Source organism: Mustelus asterias, chromosome 6, assembly GCF_964213995.1.
Source record: "Mustelus asterias chromosome 6, sMusAst1.hap1.1, whole genome shotgun sequence".
NCBI classification, from domain to species: domain Eukaryota; kingdom Metazoa; phylum Chordata; class Chondrichthyes; order Carcharhiniformes; family Triakidae; genus Mustelus; species Mustelus asterias.
This window is the reverse complement of record NC_135806.1, coordinates 138,306,549-138,326,472: the sequence shown is the minus strand read 5'-3', so window position 1 is coordinate 138,326,472 and position 19,924 is coordinate 138,306,549. Positions and strand designations below refer to the sequence as shown.

General features: G+C 44.8%; 1 protein-coding gene across 1 annotated transcript in view; it reads left to right on the top strand.

Annotated features, from left to right (window-relative positions):
* The window catches only part of cfap99 (cilia and flagella associated protein 99), a 128,492-nt gene that overhangs the window by 13,113 nt on the left and 95,455 nt on the right, over positions 1-19,924 (top strand). Inside the window, exons 2-5 of the mRNA XM_078213891.1 lie at positions 4,398-4,542; positions 11,138-11,232; positions 11,326-11,438; positions 14,090-14,267. Coding sequence (XP_078070017.1) covers positions 4,398-4,542; positions 11,138-11,232; positions 11,326-11,438; positions 14,090-14,267 — 531 coding nt within the window. The remainder of the gene's footprint in view (positions 1-4,397; positions 4,543-11,137; positions 11,233-11,325; positions 11,439-14,089; positions 14,268-19,924) is intronic.

Sequence of the window (19,924 nt, the reverse complement as noted above, 5' to 3'; positions counted from 1 at the left end):
GGGATGGTGCGTCATTCCCCTTCTCCCCCCCCTCCCCCCAGGAGATGATACGTCACGTCCCCTCCACTCACCCCCCCCCCCCCACCCCCCGAACCTCCCCAGGGGATGAGACGTCACACCCCCTCTCCTCCTCCCACCCCGCTTCCACCCCGACCAGAGGATGACCTGGGTCAGAGAGCCGTTGCAGTCTCTGACCCCGCTCTCCGGAGGCTGCAGCGGCGACTTCAGACTTTTATTTTGCAGGTTGGTAACAGCGCGGACGCGGATCGGGCCAGAAGACGCTAAAGTGGGATTTGGCGGTAGAGTTGGGCGCGCAGTTCATTAAGTCGATTTAAATGCATGCAAGTGCATTTAAATCGTCGGGCCGCCCGATTCGGGCGCAGGCCGGACCTGCGCCCGAATCGGGTGTCGGTAAAGGCGTGATCTGCTCGGATTCGGGTGCAGATCACGTTAAAGGTCCGATGCCCAACTTTACCACGATTTCACGCCCAAAAACGGGCATGAAGTTTTGGTAAAATCAGGCCCAGTAACCCACCACCTGACTGCCCATAGCTTGTCCACCATCGACAAGACACAAGTCTGGAGTGTGATGTCATCTCCACTTGCATGAATGTGTGCGGCTCCAACAGCACTCAAAGTTTGACACCATCCAGGACAAAACAGCCCAGTTAATTGACACCCCATCTACAAACATTCATTCCCTCCGCCACCGATGCGCAGTAGCAGCAATGTGTAGCAGCAATGTGTAGCAGCAATGTGTACCATCTGACAGTTCAGCATTTTCTATGCATGTGTCTGGAAAAGTAAACAATAACGATGAAAAACTAGTCATCAATCCATTTTACCACCATCTTCAAACAAGCACATGAGGAGTCGGTTATTTAGTCCTTCGAGCCTGCTTCACATTCAACAAAATCATGGCTCATCTTCTACCTCATTTCCACTTATCCACACTATCCCCATATAATTTAAGTCATTGGCACCCAAAAATATGTTCAGCTCTGCCTTGAATGTACCCAATGTTTTGTACCCAAAACATTCCCCAAAAATGACTTTGCAAAGGTTTTATAATGGGTGACATGGTGGCACAGTGGTTAGTACTGTTGCCTCACAGCACTAGAGACCCAGGTTCGATTCTGGCCTTGGGTGACATTCTGTGTGGAGTTTGCACGTTCTCCCCATGTCTGCGTGGGTTTCCTCCGGGTGGCACGGTTGCACAGTGGTTAGCAGTGCTGTCTCACAGCGCCAGGGACCTGGGTTCCATTCCTGGCTTGGGTCACTGTCTGTGCGGAGTTTGCACATTCTCCCCGTGTCTGCGTGGGTTTCCTCCGGGTGCTCCGGTTTCCTCCCACAGTCTGAAAGACATGCTGGTTAGGTGCATTTGGCCGTGCTAAATTCTCCCACAGTGTACCCAAACAGGCGCTGGAGTATGGTGACTCGGGGATTTTCATAGTAACTTCATTGCAGTGATAATATAAGACCACTTGTGACACGAATAAATAAAGTTAAACTATTTGGTCAGACTCAGAAATAAGCACCTGTTAGGTAACAATCCCTTTGAGATATTTAACTATAAAAATTCCAGTAACATTACCACAAATCAAACCCGCTGTTGCTGTGGCAAAGGTTATTTCAGTGCTTCTCACCCACTCCCACTCTGCTGTGGAAATTCAAGAAGCTTCGAAGTATCACTCTGCTGTGTGAAAACAGACACTTTTCTGGTTTAGCTGGGTGGCTGCTTCACTTTGCCTCTTGACAGCTCCATTCCCAGGACAGATTGTCACCCTCGGACGTCACATCACCAGCCCCAAACACACCTCTCAACAATTCTCATTAAGTATCTTTTCACCTTTCATCTTTGACTCCATTTTGCTTAGCTGCTCTTTAAAACTTAACCTTTCCAGAGTGTAAAACCTTTCACATGATCTCTACTGTCCCCATTTTCAGGTCAAATAAAATTTAATAATCTCTCGTTATTTACAGAACCATAGAATCCCTATAGTGCAGAAGTAGGTCACTCGGCCCATCAAGTTTGCAGCAACTCTCCAAAAGAGCATCTCACCAAGGCTCACTCCTGTCCGATCCCCATAATCCCATGCATTTATCATGGATAATCCACCTAACCTACACATATTTGGACACTAAGGGGAAATTTAGCATGGCTGATTCACCTAACCTGCACATTTTTGGACAGTGGTAGGAAGCCAAAGAATCTGGAGAAAACCCACACACACATGAGGAGAATGTGCAAACTCCACAAAGAATGTCATCCAAGACCAGAATCGAACCTGGGTCCCTAGCACTGTGAGACAATAGCACTAACCATGCCACTCACTACGAAACCTTTGCAAGCTGTAAAGGTATTTTTACTTCTCTTTGAAATTCAACAGCTAAAAATCCAAACATTGACTTATCTCCAAATGCAAATTTCTATCCACTGTTTATTTACTTATAGAAAATTAACCCGACGTCCTACTTCAAATGTATGCCTTTAACACCTACATTCCTTTCAGCTCTCCAACCCTACCAGACAATCAGTCCCCGGCTTAATTTAAATTATATTCACACACAGACCCACAAGCCCGATTCACAGAATAACACGATAGACGGAAATATTAATGACACCATCTTCTGTCACAGTCCACTTTCCTGCCTGCACCCCCGTTACTCTTGATATCCCTTGTAGATAAAAAAAATCTGTGTAACTCAGCCTTGAATATATTCAGTGACGCAGCCTCCACTGCTCTCAGTGGAAGAGAATTCCACTGGGTGGCTGCTTCACTTTGCGTTCTGGGAGATGAAATTCTTCCTCATCTTCATCTTAAATGGGAGATCCCTCAATTGGCTGAGTTACACAGATTTTTTTTATCTACAAGGGATAACAAGAGTAATGGGGGTGCAGGCAGGAAAGTGGACTGTGACAGAAGATGGTGTTATTAATATTTCTGTCTATTGTGTTATTCTGTGATTCGGACTTGTGGGTCTGTGTGTGAATATAATTTAAGCTAGGGACTGATTGTCTCGTAGGGTTGGAGAGCTGAAAGGAATGTAGATGTTAAAGGCACACATTTGAAGTAGAACGTCTGGTTAATTTTCTATAAGTAAATAAACGGTGCCGCTTTTTATAGAGTCCCCTATGTGGGGAAACATCCTCTCAGCCTCTACCCTCTCAAGCCCCTTCAGAATCTTACATGTTTCAACAAGATCACCTCTCATTGTTCTAAACTCCACTGAACCTTGAAAGATTACAACCAATGCATCTCAAAGCAATCTCTGCAGCCACCTCCTTTGAGACTCTAGGGTGCAGGCCATCAGGTCCAGGGGATTTGTCAGCCTTTAGTCCCATTGTTTTCCCGTTACTTTTTCTCTAGTGATCATGATTGTTTTTAGTTCTTCCCTCCCTCCCTTTTTCCCTCTTGATTTTCTACAAGAATGAGTGGAAATTTGTGCAAGGAGTGTAACACCCTGGTGTGATGAGGCTACCTGTGCTCAACACAGGACTCCTTTCACATGTGGATAAAGTGATGAACATAATCATGGGTGTATGATCATGGTGATCATAACCGATATAAAGGACTGAGCTCAAAAGAGAGCTCTTTTGTTTAGTTTGAAAGAGATTTGTAACCATTCACCAGTGTTCAACAGCTAAGCTAAATTTCAGGGACATCAAATTTTATGAATTGAAGAACATTTATGAATTACTTGAGAAACTAGATCCCATCTTGAGAAATTGCAACTGGAATCCTACCAGACAGTGTATTACACACATCCAAAGGCAATTACCGGGGATCAAATCACCTGTCTATGCTCTTGGCCTGAAGAATTCTTTGTATTTTGGGCACAGCATTAATGTACTTCATTATAAAGTGGCGGAGTGTGATTCTCATTCTCTCCTGCCCTGCATCCACTGCTAGACTGAGAGTGTGACTAAGTACAGGCCAAACTATTCCTTTAGCAAGCAGATTAGATGGTTAACTGCCATTCCTGAGTGACACAGGAAAGGCAGAGACAAAATAAAGATGAGGTAGAATTAATGCACCTTTTCCAACAGTACATGATCGGTCGATTAGCACAGGGCACTGGTGATATATACTCAGAATCAATGGCCCCACTGGTTCTGCGTAAATTAGCTGGAAGCCAGGGACATGCTTTCCCTGTTCTCATTTACACACTCCATTACCTCCACACAGTTCAATTGAAAACGTGACACATGATGTGCATTCATCGTGATATTGATTCTGCTAAATCTGTATTTACTGAGTCTGTCTCTTGTGTTTAACACAAAGACACTGAAGTTTTATTTAAAATGTAGCTCCAGTTCCATTTACAACTTGGGACTTGGTTATTTTGCAGTGTTCTATATCTTTTTTTTATTGTCATTTGTTCTTTTCTTGCAGGCACAAGGTGAAGTTGAACAGACATTCATTGTGGAAGTCTTGTCAGGCTGTTTATATTACAGGCCACTGCTTGATGTGGTAGTGAATGAATATTATGTACAGGATGGAAGGACCTCCCTGCGGTCGGAAAGCAACCTGTATGTGGGTAAGGGAACTGCTAGCCATTTGTTCAAAATCATATCCCACTGCTGGGGCCTTGAGAGAAACTAGATATTCCAGGTAATTACAGGCCAGTGAGCCTTATGTCAGTGGTAGGGAAATTATTGGAGAGTATTCTTCTAGACAGGATTTACTCCCACTTGGAAATAAGTGGAAGTATTAGCGAGAGGCAACATGGTTTTGTGAAGGGGAGGTCGTATCTCACTAACTTGATCGGGTTTTTCGAGGAAGTGATAAAAATGATTGAAGAGGGTAGGGCAGTGGTTGTTGTCTACATGGACTTCAGTAAGGCCCTTGACAAGGTCCCTCATGGCAGACTGTTACAGAAGGTGAAGTTGCACGGGATCAGAGGTGAGCTGGCAAGATGGATACAGAGCTGGCTTGGTCATAGAAGACAGAGAGTAGCAGTGGAAGGGTGCGTTTCTGAATGGAGGGCTGTGATTAGTAGCGTTCCTCAGGGATCAGTGCTGGGATCTTTGCTGTTTGTAATATATATAAATGATTTGGAGGAAAATGTAACTGGTTTGATTAATAAGTTTGCGGTCGACACAAAGGTTGGTGGATTTGTGTATGGCGATGAGGACCATCAGAGGATACAGCAGAATATAGATCGGTTGGAGACTTGGGCGGAGAGATGGCAGATGGAATTTAATCCAGACAAATGTGAGGTAATGCATTTTGGAAGGCCGAATACAGTTGAAAATGTACAGTAAATGGCAGAACCCTTAAGCGTGTTGATAGGCAGAGGGATGTGGGTGTACAGGTACACAGGTCACTGAAAGTGGCCACGCAGGTGGAGAAGGTAGTCAAGAAGGTATACGGCATGCTTAGTTAGGTCGCACTTGGAATATAGTGTCCAATTCTGTTCGCCACACTACCAGAAGAATGCATAGGCTTTGGAGAGGGTACAGAAAAGATTTACCAGGCATGGAGGGCATTTGCTATGAGGAGAGGTTGGAGAAACTTGGTTTGTTCTCACTGGAACGACGGAGGTTGAGGGGCGACCTGATAGAAGTCTACAAGATTATGAGGGACATGGACAGAGTGGATAGTCAGAAGCTTAACTGCTAATTTATCTCTACTCGTTTCAAGTCAAGCAATATTCCTCTTATAGACTTAAACTCCTCTTCTAAATCAGTTAGCAACACACAGGCTTATGTGCTTGAGCTTGGGCTGCCAGTTCTCGAGCCTCCAGAACTCCTCTGGCGAGAGAGAGAGTGAGAGCTCTTGCTTATTTCAGAACCTGGTGGTAACTGCCTGCTTTTCACATAAATTTAGCTCCTCCCCTTAAGCACATGACTGTCAATCAACCTAATCAAAACCCTAATCTGAAACCCCAGGGGAAAAACTAAATAAACAGAAATGCATTAACTCTATTTAGACACACATCATTAGCCACAATCAGTCATTATCCTGCATTCTCAACATTTGAGCTGCCTATTTTCCCAGACAAATTGGCACTGTGGAAAACAGAGCTGAATTTCAAACATACCCCTCACAAGAAACATGATTAAAACACATTTCTTAAAGGCACAGTATCATCACAGTGCAGAGATGTTGGGTGAAGATAGGATGGGGGGCAAACAGGCTGGCAACACTCATAATGCAAGTTCACATGTGAAAAATGGACCCTGCGACAGAGGGCGCCCCATAACATAGAACATAGAACAGTACAGCACAGAACAGGCCCTTCGGCCCACGATGTTGTGCCGAGCTTTATCTGAAACCAAGATCAAGTTATCCCACTCCCTATCATCCTGGTGTGCTCCATGTGCCTATCCAATTACCGCTTAAATGTTCCTAAAGTGTCTGACTCCACTATCACTGCAGGCAGTCTATTCCACACCCCAACCACTCTCTGCGTAAAGAACCTACCTCTGATATCCTTCCTACATCTCCCACCATGAACCCTATAGTTATGCCCCCTTGTAATAGCTCCATCCACCCGAGGAAATAGTCTTTGAACGTTCACTCTATCTATCCCCTTCATCATTTTATAAACCTCTATTAAGTCTCCCCTCAGCCTCCTCCGCTCCAGAGAGAACAGCCCCAGCTCCCTCAATCTTTCCTCATAAGACCTACCCTCCAAACCAGGCAGCATCCTGGTAAATCTCCTCTGCACTCTTTCCAGCGCTTCCACATCCTTCTTATAGTGAGGTGACCAGAACTGCACACAATATTCCAAATGTGGTCTCACCAAGGTCCTGTACAGTTGCAGCATAACCTCACGGCTCTTAAACTCCAACCCCCTGTTAATAAAAGCTAACACACTATAGGCCTTCTTCACAGCTCTATCCACTTGAGTGGCAACCTTTAGAGATCTGTGGATATGGACCCCAAGATCTCTCTGCTCCTCCACAGTCTTCAGAACCCTACCTTTGACCCTGTAATCCACATTTAAATTAATCCTACCAAAATGAATCACCTCACATTTATCAGGGTTAAACTCCATTTGCCATTTTTCAGCCCAGCTTTGCATCCTATCTATGTCTCTTTGCAGCCTACAACAGCCCTCCACCTCATCCACTACTCCACCAATCTTGGTGTCATCAGCAAATTTACTGATCCACCCTTCAGCCCCCTCCTCTAAGTCATTAATAAAAATCACAAAGAGCAGAGGACCAAGCACTGATCCCTGTGGCACTCCGCTAGCAACCTGCCTCCAATCCGAAAATTTTCCATCCACCACCACCCTCTGTCTTCGATCAGACAGCCAGTTACCTATCCAATCGGCCAACTTTCCCTCTATCCCACACCTCCTCACTTTCATCATAAGCCGACCATGGGGGACCCTATCAAACGCCTTACTAAAATCCATGTATATGACATCAACTGCCCTACCTTCTTCAACACACTTAGTTACCTCCTCAAAAAATTCTATCAAATTTGTGTGGCACGACTTGCCCTTCACGAATCCGTGCTGATTATCCCGGATTAATCCGCATCTTTCTAAATGGTCGTAAATCCCATCTCTAAGGCAGCACTTCCAAGGGAGGAGGAGGAGAGGAAAGAATTCCAGCAAGAGGGCGATTGCCACTGATTACCGGAGTTCTGTGTACAATGTGAAACATGTGTTGCCTGGAGGATATTTCTGAGTGCTGTAAGAACTCTCGTGGAATTGGAATTTCTTAAGAGAAGTGCCTCAACAGGAATCTGTTTTCCAGGTGTGACTGGTTTGCAAATGAACATATTATGAAGATTGTACCTGCTGATATCTGCCGGTCCACTCCAAACACATGCTTGGATTTCTGACTCCCCATGGTTAAATAAAACAAGGCACCATAGCTAGGCACAGTAAATTACAGGTAGAGAAACTAATATACAAACACAACCAGCCGAGGATTTATTTGAGGACAGCTCAGAGCTTTCAGAGTTAGTTTATTGCAATTAAATGTCTGAAATGATAGGTAGTGCCTCATTCAAAGCAAGGTTATCAGAGAAGGTTTATCGTACAGTCCTACAGTGCAGAAGGAGGCCATTCAGCCCATCGAGTCTGCACTGACCACAATCCCACCCAGGCCCTATCCCCACAACTCCATGCATTTACCCTAGCTAGGCCCCCGACACTATGGGGCAATTTAGCACAGCCAATAAATCTAACCTGCACATCTTTGGACTGTGGAAGGAAGCCGGAGCACCCGGAGGAAACCCACACAGACATGGGGAGAATAAGAACATAAACATAAGAACTAGGAGCAGGAGTAGGGCATCTGGCCCTCGAGCCTGCTCCACCATTCAATAAGATCATGGCTGATCTTTTTGTGGACTCAGCTCCACTTTTTTTACCCGCCCAATCGCCATAACCCTTAATTCCTTTACTGTTCAAAAATTTATCTATCCTTGCCTTAAAAACATTCAACGAGGTAGCCTCAACTGCTTCACTGGGCAGGGAATTCCACAGATTCACAACCCTTTATGTGAAGAAGTTCCTCCTCAACTCAGTCCTAAATCAGCTTCCCCTTATTTTGAGGCTATGCCCCCTGGTTCTAGTTTCACCCGCCAGTGGAAACAACCTCCCTGCTCCTATAATCTTATATGTTTCTATAAGATCTCCCCTCATTCTTCTGAATTCCAATGAGTATAGCCCCAGTCTACTCAGACTCTCCTCATAAGCCAACCCTCTCAACTCTGAAATCAACCTAGTGAATCTCCTCTGCACCCCCTCCAGTGCCAGAATATCCTTTCTCAAGTAAGGAGATCAAAACTGTACACAGTACTCCAGGTGTGGCCTCACCAGCACCTTATACAGCTGCAACATAATCTCGCTGTTTTTAAACTCCATCCCTCTAGCAATGAAGGACAAAATTCCATTTGCCTTCTTAATTACCTGCTGCACCTGCAAACCAACTCCTTGAGATTCCTGCACAAGGATACTCAGGTCCCTCTGCACAGCAGCATGCTGCAATTTTTTACCATTTAAATAATAGTCCATTTTGCTGTTATTCCTACCAAAATGGATGACCTCACATTTACCAACATTGTACTCCATCTGCCAGACCCTCGCCCACTCACGTAGACTATCTATATCGCTTTGCGGACTTTCAGCGTCCTCTGCACACTTTGCTCTTCCACCCATCTTAGTGTCATCTGCGAATTTTGACACACTACACTTGGTCCCCAACTCCAAATCATCTATGTAAATCATAAACAATTGCGTTCCCAACATTGATCCCTGAGGCACACCACTAGTCACTGATCGCCAACCAGGAAAACACCCATTTACCCCCATTCTTTGCTTTCTGTTAGTTAACCAATCCTCTATCCATGCTAATACATTACCCGTAACACCGTGCACCTTTATCTTATGTAGCAGTCTTTGGTGCGGCACCTTGTCAAATACCTTCTAGAAATCCGGATACACCACATCCACAGGTTCCCCATTGTCCACTGCGCGTGTAATGTTCTCAAAGAATTCCACCAAATTAGTCAAACATGACCTGCCCTTCATGAACCCATGCTGTGTCTTACCAATGGGACAATTTATATCCAGATGTCTCGCTATTTCTTCCTTGATGATAGATTCAAGCATTTCCCCTACTACAGAAATTAAGCTAACCGGCCTATAGTTACCCGCCTTTTGTCTACCTCCTTTTTTAAACAGTGGCGTCAGATTTGCTGTTTTCCAATCTGCGGGAACCACCCCAGAGTCCAGCAAATTTTGGTAAATTACCACTAGTGCATTTACTATTTCTCCCGCCATCTCTTTTAGTACCCTGGGATGCATTCCATCAGGACAAGGAGACTTGTCTACCTTTAGCCCCATTAACTTGCCCAACGCTACCTCTTTCGTGATAATGATAGTTTCTAGGTCCTCACCTGCCATAGCCTTCCTATCATCAATTTTTGGCATGTTAATTGTGTCTTTCACCGTGAAGACCGACACAAAATACCTGTTCAATGCCTCAGCCATTTTCTCATTTCCAGTTATTACATCTCCCTTCTCACCCTCTAAAGGACCAATGTTTACTTTAGCCACTCTTTTTCATTTTATATATTTGTAGAAACTTTTGCTGTCTGTTTTTATATTCTGAGTGAGTTTACTCTCATAATCCATCTTACTTTTCTTTATAGCTTTTTTCGTGGCTTTCTGCTGATCTTTAAAGATTTCCCAATCCTCTCGGTTCCCACTAATCTTTGCTACTTTGTATGCATTTTCTTTCAATTTGATACCCTCCTTTATTTCCTTAGATATCCAAAGCGGATTATCTCTTTTTCTACAGTCCTTCTTTATCACTGGTATATACTTTTGCTGAGCACTGTGAAAGATCGCTTTGAAGGTTCCTCAATTGTCGCACCATAAAGTTCTTGCTCCCAGTCTACCTTATCCAACTCCTCCCTCATCCCTTTGTAGTCTCCTTTGTTTAAGCACAAGACACTGGTATTGGATTTTACCTTCTCACGCTCCATCTGTATTTTAAATTCAACCATACTGTGATCGCTTCTTCCAAGAGGATCCCTAACTGCAAGATCATTAATTATTCCTGTCTTATTACACAGGACCAGATCTAGGATAGCTTGCTCCCTTGTCCGTTCCATTACATACTGTTCAAGGAAGCTATCGCAGATACATTTTATGAACTCCTCCTCAAGGCTGCCTTGACCGACCTGATTTGACCAATTGATGTGTAGATTAAAATCCGCCATGATAATTGCTGTACCATTTTTGCCAGTTTAACCTTTTGATTAACTCACAGCAACAACGACAATGCCAAGAGAAACAAAAGAGCAAAAAGAAAAGGGAAACTACTTACCAGTCACCAGCCAATCATTTACCTGCCGGCTGTGACGTCATAGTTCAATTTCTTTCTACATCCAAATCAGAGCCAAACTTGATCCTCTTTTCACTCAGTGCTCACAAGGCTGCTTTTTACCGAGGTCCTGAGACATTGGTTAAATCATTGATTTTCCTCCCTGCCAAACCAGTGGAACTGAAGCTAATTGAAACCAACTTAAATATTATCAGCTAACTTGGCCGACATGGGGCTTGGGCCTGGGCCATTCCTGGACTGCATTGCTCAGCTACTCACCTGAAATTATTATTGTTTCTATAATAATAACCAACATGCTTTCTTCTGTTCCAGTTATATGCTATCTTGCTACCTTTCGGCTGAAAGAGTTGGGCATGAAACAATTCACCAAGATTATCAACTCTCAGCCTGTGAACAAGATGCACCAAGTGAGCAAGGCATTTATTCATCCCTGGAAACACAAACTTCAGTATTATATTTAAACAGTGGGATTGTTCAATAATTCCATGATTTTTCCACAGTTCCTTCGATTCTTCTTTGATAGCTTGAACCTCACCTCATGGATCAAGGATGAATGGTGCCAAATATATGATGTAGCGTATGTAAATCAGAAGCTGATTGATCCTCTGCTGAGGTAATTTGTCAAATTTAAGATTCTTTTCCTTTATTATGCAGTTTCTGTTGACTGAGTTGAATATTGACAATGTACACCCAGCATTAATGTTCTAAATAGATGTCCCTGTCCCTACCTTGCAGAAGGCCTCAGCCCTTTCATCAACCACACAAGATCCTACACATCCTCAGCCTGTTCTTTGGCCTAAAAGCACCTTAGACTTAAAGCCATGTTTAATTTCAACAGCTGCAAATTGATCAGACAACTTTGTGCCTTTCTGCATGGACAAAACATGTTAATACTTGAGGCTTTAGTACAGACACACAAACATTGGCATTGGCACTTCCAGCAATGTTTGCTCTTCAGTATTATAGGGGTGGCACAGTGGTTAGCACTACTGCCTCACAGCGCCTGAGACCCGGGTTCGATTCCCGGCTTGGGTCACTGTCTGTGTGGAGTTTGCACGTTCTCCCTGTGTCTGTGTGAGTTTCCTCCGGGTGTTCCTGTTTCCTCCCACAGTCCAAAGACATGTAGGTTAGGCGCAATGGCCATGCTAAATTCTCCCTCAGTGTACCCGAACAGGCGCCGGAGTGTGGTGACACGGGGATTTTCACAATAACTTCATTGCAATGTTCATGTAAACCTATTTGTGACACTAATAAATGAACTTTACTTTTACCAGGGTACAATGGGCTAGTATGTTCTTCTCTGGTTAACACAAGCAAGCCTGACAAAGCCCAGTGTTTCTGGAATAAAACTATTGGAATAGACTTTGTAGCACAAGGCTGAGGGACAGAACCCAACTTATTTCTTTGAATTTAATCCCATTATATGAAATACTTAGGAAAAAACTGAAGTTATGCTTACAATTCAGTGCAAATACAGTACAAGTAACAGGGAATGTGTTATTCTGTCCACACCAGGAAACAATTAAACCGTTCAGTGGTCGATGATGCATCTCTGGTTGGATTTTATAACATTGTCAGCCCAAGTTAAACCACATTGGAATATAAAGATAAAATACAGAAATACACATCAGGTCAACCGTCATCTATCTATAAGAGAAAAGACAGATTCATGTTTAAGTATCAACCCTTTGTCTGGGTTAGAAATGGCAAATCCACAAATAAGAACAAAGCAAACATAGGAAAAGACCAACGTGCAAAAGAGTCAGGAATCAATGTTGGGACAGGGACAAGGGCAAAGTGGGCGTCAGCATTAACTTTCAGTGGCTAGGGCAAAACAAGGGATCAGCTGGCTACCCATTGTAAAATCTGACTTATTTTAGGTTGTGCTCAGTTGCGGAGGGTGAAAAATTCAGGGGGGTGATTCTCCCAGGGGGCCGGGAGACTCGAGCGGAGGCCGTGTAGCGGGCTTCCCACTGGGTGCCACGGCCTCCACGTGTCCCCGACCATCGGATTTCAGACACTGTCAGCTCTGTGCCAGAAATCAGTGCGGAGCTGTATAAATTATGTTAAAGGCCATTTTAATATAATTAGAATCATAGATTCACGACAGTGCAGAAGGAGGCCATTCAGCCCATCGTCCTGCACCAACAACAATCCCACCCATGACCCCAAGTATTTACCCTGCTCGTCTCCCTGACACAAAGGGGTAATTTAGTATGGCCAATCAACCTAACATGCACATCTTTGGAGTGTGGGAGGAAACCCACGCAGACACAAGGAGAAAGTGCAAGCTCCACACAGTCACCCAAGCCGAGAATCAATCCCAGTGCTAACCACTGTGCCACCCTGAAGCTGGGACTGAAGTCTCCGTGCTGGCAAGTGCCTCGTCCGCCCCCTCCCCCCCCCTCCACCCCCCACCACCCCTCCCCTCCCGCCAAGAGTGTTTCACTCCAGCGGGGTTTACAATAGCTCCCCACTGGTAGGGCGCTGGTGGCCCGACCCCGTGGGAGTGAAAAGGGGCCATGGAGGCCCCCCCTAGGAGGTCGGGGGTAAGGGGGGGGGCGTCCCCTCCGCATTGCCTGCCTGGCAGTGCCAGCCTGTCCCCTGACCAAAAATTGGGCAGTGCCAAGGGTGTGGGAGGTGGGGGGAGGATTGAGGCAGGCAAGGGGGGGGGGGGGTTCAAGGCTGGCCCGGCCACATCAGGGAGACCACCGATCCATAGGCCGGAAGAGTGGGGGAGGGGAGGGAAATTGCACGGCCAGTGATGTGGGGTCGTGGGGCTGGCCAGTGATCAGAAGGCCAGCAGTGTGGGGCTACTGCGCATGCGTCGATCTCCACTATGACAGATTGGTGCATGCACAGTGGCCCACTCAGTGTTGTGCTGCCAGACTCTCCAATGGGAATAGGCCTCGCACAGCTTTTTAATGAGATTCACGCTAGTGCACTGTGCAGTGCATAGAGTGTGGGAGATTCATTTTGAAAATCCTGCTGAAAAAACCAATGTGATTTACTCCAGTTTTTACACGAATGCGGCACGTAGAAATGTGTTGGGTGAATCCCACTCCAGATATTACTCCCACTATTTCCGATCATAGATTAATTGGCTGAGCACCTTGGGGTGGTTTTCTGCTCTAAACCAGGGTATTGGCTCTTCGAAAGAGCCTGCAGAGATTTGATGGGCTGAACAGTTCTGTGCTCAACTATTATGTGATTCTATGAGTTCACCATTTACTTTGTTCTCTCACTTATGTCTTTTTGTTAAAGTTGGCTACCGGATATCAACAACCTCATTGATCACTTGTCCAAATTACTGGTTAATAAGATTTCCAAAAAAAAGGAGAGCCAGCCTGTAACAGTGCCAAAGGAGTTTAACATCACCAAGCCGAAACCACAATCCATTCCAATGCCTGAGGAAATTCCTCTCCTGCAAGTCCAGAGAAAGGTAAGTCTGCTGGCTTCCCATCCATCTTCACTGACGAGTGGCATAGGAGAGGGAAAAGTCAATAGTGTAATCTAACTGCTTTGCTCAATCCTGCCCTTCTATCCTTTTCTGAAAATGCTGGCTCCTTCTTGGGCTGTACAGATTAATATTAGCCCTTGGGTGCCTTGGCCAATTGGCCTTGATAATAAATGTTGACCAGGTTTTAAAATCATTGCAGAACCCAATGCTGTCTTCACCATATCGGGCACCTCCAAATAATCTTACGCTCATGTTTCCTGCCCAAACTCAGAGACATTGAAACAAATTATAGCATTTCTATCAGCTCCAGCTGAGATGATCCAACTCAGGGATTAAACTGGGACTTGACTCATCATTCTGGTTATGATGACCTCCCATCTATTCAGTATTTTATGACAGTTAGGGTCATGTTTCGTGAAACTATCATGATGAACTATAACAACAAGATGTTGGGACGTCTTGTTGAAGTTGCACAAGACATTGGTAAGGCCAAACTTGGAATACTGTGTACAGCTCTGGTCACCCTGTCATAAAAAGGATATTATTAAACTAGAAAGAGTGCAGAAAAGATTTACTAGGATGCTACCGGGACTTGATGGTTTGAGTTATAAGGAGAGGCTGGATAGACTGGGACTTTTTCTCTAGAGCGTAGGAGGCTGAAGGGTGATTTTATAGTGGTCTATAAAATAATGAGGGGCATAGATCAGCTGGATAGTCAATATCTTTCCCAAGGGTAGGGGAATCTAAAACTAGAGGGCACAGGTTTAAGGGGAGAGGGGAGAAATACAAAAAGGGTCCAGAGGGGCAATTGTTTCACACAGAGGGTGGTGACTGTCTGGAACAAGCTGCCAGAGGTAGTAGTAGAGGCGGGTACAATTTTGTCTTTTAAAAAGCGTTTAGACAGTTACATGGATAAGATGGGTATAGAGGGATATGGGCCAAATACAGGCAATTGGGACTAGCTTAGGGGTTTAAAAAAAAGTGCGGCATAGACAAGTTGGGCCGAAGGGCCTGTTTCCATGCTGTAAACCTCTATGACTCTATGACCCTATCTATCAAGGAGCAAATGGCTACCATGGGTCAAAAGTAAAAGTACCTGTGAGAACAGGAACTGGGACTTAATTGGTATGCAGATGATGCTTTAAAGAAAAAAAATAATTTAATCAGTTTAGACCTGTATTCCTCTCAGCACCTGACTTGAAAGGAAAAAGACACACGAAATGGCAATATCTTCTCCAGGTCTCCCTCCAAATGGACCCTCAGCTAGCCCTATCAGAGGACAATGTGTTTGAAGTTGTCATGAGACACCTTCCACTTGTTTTAATCGGGATTCAAATCTTGTACCCCTGGAAGAAGCTCTGTAAGTCCAGTGGACATACGGGACAGGGTAGTAAGCCGGAGACACGGGTCTTTGGCCCCTTTCCTCTCCCTTACTCCTGGAAGCTGGAAGTTATTGCCAAGTTATTCAGAAGCCAGAGGATTGCAAAAGTATCCTCTGTAAACTCTGTATCAATCCTCTAAGACAAAGGATTGGGAAAGTTCTAAAAAACCAACAAAGGATGACCAAAGAAAAGAGGGAAAAGATAAATTATGACTGTAAACTAGCAAGTAATATAAAAACAGATGGTGAAGACTTTAAATATATAAGGAAGAGAGGTCAAAGTGAACATTGGCCCCTTAGTGACTGGGGAAATAATAATGGGGAACCAGGAAATGGCAGAGGAGTTAAATAAATACTTTACATCAGTCTTCACAGTAGAAGATACTAATAACATTCCAAAAATTCTAAATAATCAAGTGGCAAAAGTGGGTTGGGGGGGTGGGTGGTGGTGGGGAGATAAGTACAATAACTATCACCAGAGAAAAAGTACTAGGGAAAGTAATAGGACTAAAGGCTGATAAGTCCCCTGGACTTGATTAGTTGCATCCAAGGATATTGACGGAAGCAGCTACAGAAATAGTGGATGCATTGGTAATAATCTTCCAAGAATCTTTATATTCTGGAAATGTCCCAAAGGATTGGAAAACTGCCAGTATAACACCTTATTCAAAAAGGGAGGGAGACAAAAGAAATCAGCTAACTGTAGGCCAGGTAGCTTAACAGCTGTCATGAGAGTGCAAGGCAGTGGACGTGGTATATATGGATTTTAGTAAGGCGTTTGATAAGGTTCACCATGGTAGGCTTCTGCAGAAAATGCAGATGTATGGGATTGGGGGTGATCTAGGAAATTGGATCAGGAATTGGCTAGCGGATAGGAAACAGAGGGTGGTGGTTGATAGTAAATATTCATCATGGAGTGCGGTTACAAGTGGTGTACCTCAGGGATCTGTTTTGGGGCCACTGCTGTTTGTAATATTTATTAATGATCTGGATGAGGGTATAGTTGGGTGGATTAGCAAATTTGCTGATGACACCAAAGTCGGTGGTGTGGTAGACAGTGAGGAAGGGTGTCGTAGTTTGCAGGAAGACTTAGACAGGTTGCAAAGTTGGGCCGAGAGGTGGCGGATGGAGTTTAATGCGGAGAAGTGTGAGGTAATTCACTTTGGTAGGAATAACAGATGTGTTGAGTATAGGGCTAACGGGAGGACTTTGAATAGTGTGGAGGAGCAGAGGGATCTAGGTGTATGTGTGCATAGATCCCTGAAAGTTGGGAATCAAGTAGATAAGGTTGTTAAGAAGGCATATGGTGTCTTGGCGTTTATTGGTAGGGGGATTGAATTTAGGAGTCGTAGCGTTATGTTGCAACTGTACACAACTCTGGTGCGGCCGCACTTGGAGTACTGTGTGCAGTTCTGGTCCCCACATTACAGGAAGGATGTGGAGGCTTTGGAGAGGGTGCAGAGGAGGTTTACCAGGATGTTGCCTGGTATGGAGGGGAGATCCTATGAGGAGAGGCTGAGGGATTTGGGATTGTTTTCGCTGGAAAGGCGGCGGCTAAGAGGGGATCTTATTGAAACATATAAGATGATTAGAGGTTTAGATAGGGTGGATAGTGATAGCCTTTTTCCTCTGATGGAGAAATCCAGCACGAGGGGGCATGGCTTTAAATTGAGGGGGGGTAGTTATAGAACCGATGTCAGGGGTAGGTTCTTTACCCAGAGGGTGGTGAGGGATTGGAATGCCCTGCCAGCATCAGTAGTAAATGCGCCTAGTTTGGGGGCGTTTAAGAGATCCGTAGATAGGTTCATGGACGAAAAGAAATTGGTTTAGGTTGGAGGGTCACAGTTTTTTTTTTTTAACTGGTCGGTGCAACATCGTGGGCCGAAGGGCCTGTTCTGCGCTGTAATGTTCTATGTTCTATGTTCTATGTTCTATGAGAGTACATCATAAAGGATGTAATAGCAGATCATTTAAAAATACATAATATAATCAAGCAGAGTCATACATACCTGACAAATCTATTAGAATTCTTTGAGCTGGCAATGAGCGGGATAGATAAAGGGGAACCAGTAGATGTAATATACTTGGATTTTCAAAATGTTCGATAAGGTACTACAGAAAAGACTACTTGATGAGATAGAGCTAATGGTGTTGGGGGTAGTATATTAGCATGGATAGAGGATTGGCTAACTGATAGAAGAGTTGGGATAAGGTCATTTTCTGGATGGCAATTTGTAACTCGTGGAGTGCCACAGGGATTAGTGCTGGGGCCGCAATTATTTTCAACATATATTCATAAATTGGACAAGGGTAATGAATGTATGGCACTAAAATTGGTGGGAAGGCAAGTGGTGAGGATGACACAGAGACTACAGGGGGATATAGACAGGTTAAATGAGTGGGCAAAAACTTAGCCGATGGAATATAATGTACAAAAATGTGAAATTATGCACTTTAATAGGGAGAATAAAGGAGCTGAATATTATTTAATTGGAGAAAGACTGCAGAAAGCTGCAGCACGGGGGGATTTGGGGTCCTCGTGCATAAATCACAAAAAACTAGCATGCAATTTCAGCCGCTAATAGAGAAGGCAAATGGAATGTTGGCCTTTATTTCAAAGGGAATGGAACTATACAAGGCGTTAGTTAGACCACACCTGGAATACTGTGAACAGCTTTGGTTCCCTTGTCTCAGGAAAGATATACTGGCATTGGAGGCAGCCCAGAGAAGGTTCACTCGGTTGATCCCGGATATGGAGGGATTTTCTTATGAGGAGAGGTTGAATAAGTTGGGCCTGTACTCACTGGAGTTCAGAAGAATAAGAGGGAATCTTATTGGATCACATCGGATTCTCAGGGGGCTTGACAGGGTAAATGCTGAGAGGTTGTTTCCCCTTGTGGGAGAGTCTAGAACCAGACAGCATAATCTCAGAGTGAGGGGTCACCCATTTAAGACAGAGATGAGGAGGAATTTCTTCTCAGAGGGGAGTGAATCTGTGGAATTCTTTGCCGCAGAGGGCTGTAGAGGCTGGGTTCCTAAGTATGTTCAAGGCTGAAATAGATTTTTTTAAATCAGTAAGGGAATCAAGGGTTATGGGGATAAGGTGGAAGAGTGGAACTGAGATGATATCAGGTCAGTTATGATCTCATTGAATGGTGGAGACTTGATGGGCTGAAGGGCCTACTTCTGCTCCTGTGTCTTATAAGAACATATAGAAACATAGAACATAGAACATAGAAAGCCACAGCACAAACAGGCCCTTCGGCCCACAGGTTGCGCCGATCACATCCCCACCTCTAGGCCTATCTATAGCCCTCAATCCCATTAAATCCCATGTACTCATCCAGAAGTCTCTTAAAAGACCCCAACGAGTTTGCCTCCACCACCACCGACGTCAGCCGATTCCACTCACCCACCACCCTCTGAGTGAAAAACTTACCCCTGACATCTCCTCTGTACCTACCCCCCAGCACCTTAAACCTGTGTCCTCTCGTAGCAACCATTTCAGCCCTTGGAAATAGCCTCTGGGAGTCTACCCTATCCAGACCTCTCAACATCTTGTAAACCTCTATCAGGTCACCTCTCATCCTTCGTCTCTCCAGGGAGAAGAGACCAAGCTCCCTCAACCTATCCTCATAAGGCATGCCCCCCAATCCAGGCAACATCCTTGTAAATCTCCTCTGCACCCTTTCAATGGTCTAAGATAAATACAGTAAGAAGTTTCACAACACCAGGTTAAAGTCCAACAGGTTTATTTGGTAGCAAAAGGCACAAGCTTTCGGAGCGCTGCTCCTTCATCAGGCGAGTGAGGAATTCAGTTCACAAACGGCATATATAGACACAAACTCAATTGCAAGATAATGGTTGGAATGCGAGTCTTAACAGGTAATCAAGTCTTTACAGGTACAGACAATGTGAGTGGAGAGAGGTTTATTAACCGGTTAAAGAGGTGTGAATTGTCTCTAGCCAGGACAGTTAGCAAGACCCTGCAAGCCCAGGCAAGCCGTGGGAGCCACACGCAGCACGACATGAACCCAAGATCCCGGCCGAGGCCGTCTCCATGCATGCAGAACCCGGCCTCCGCTTGGCGACTCCGCGCCGCCATGCGTCCAGAAGACCGCCCTGGAGAACGTCCACCCGAAGATCAGAGGCCAAATAACCCCGACTGCCGAAGCGCTCCCTGACTGGAAGGGAATATTCCTGCCTGGTGATTGTCGAGCAGTGTTCATTCATGCGTTGTCGTAGTGCCTGCATGGTC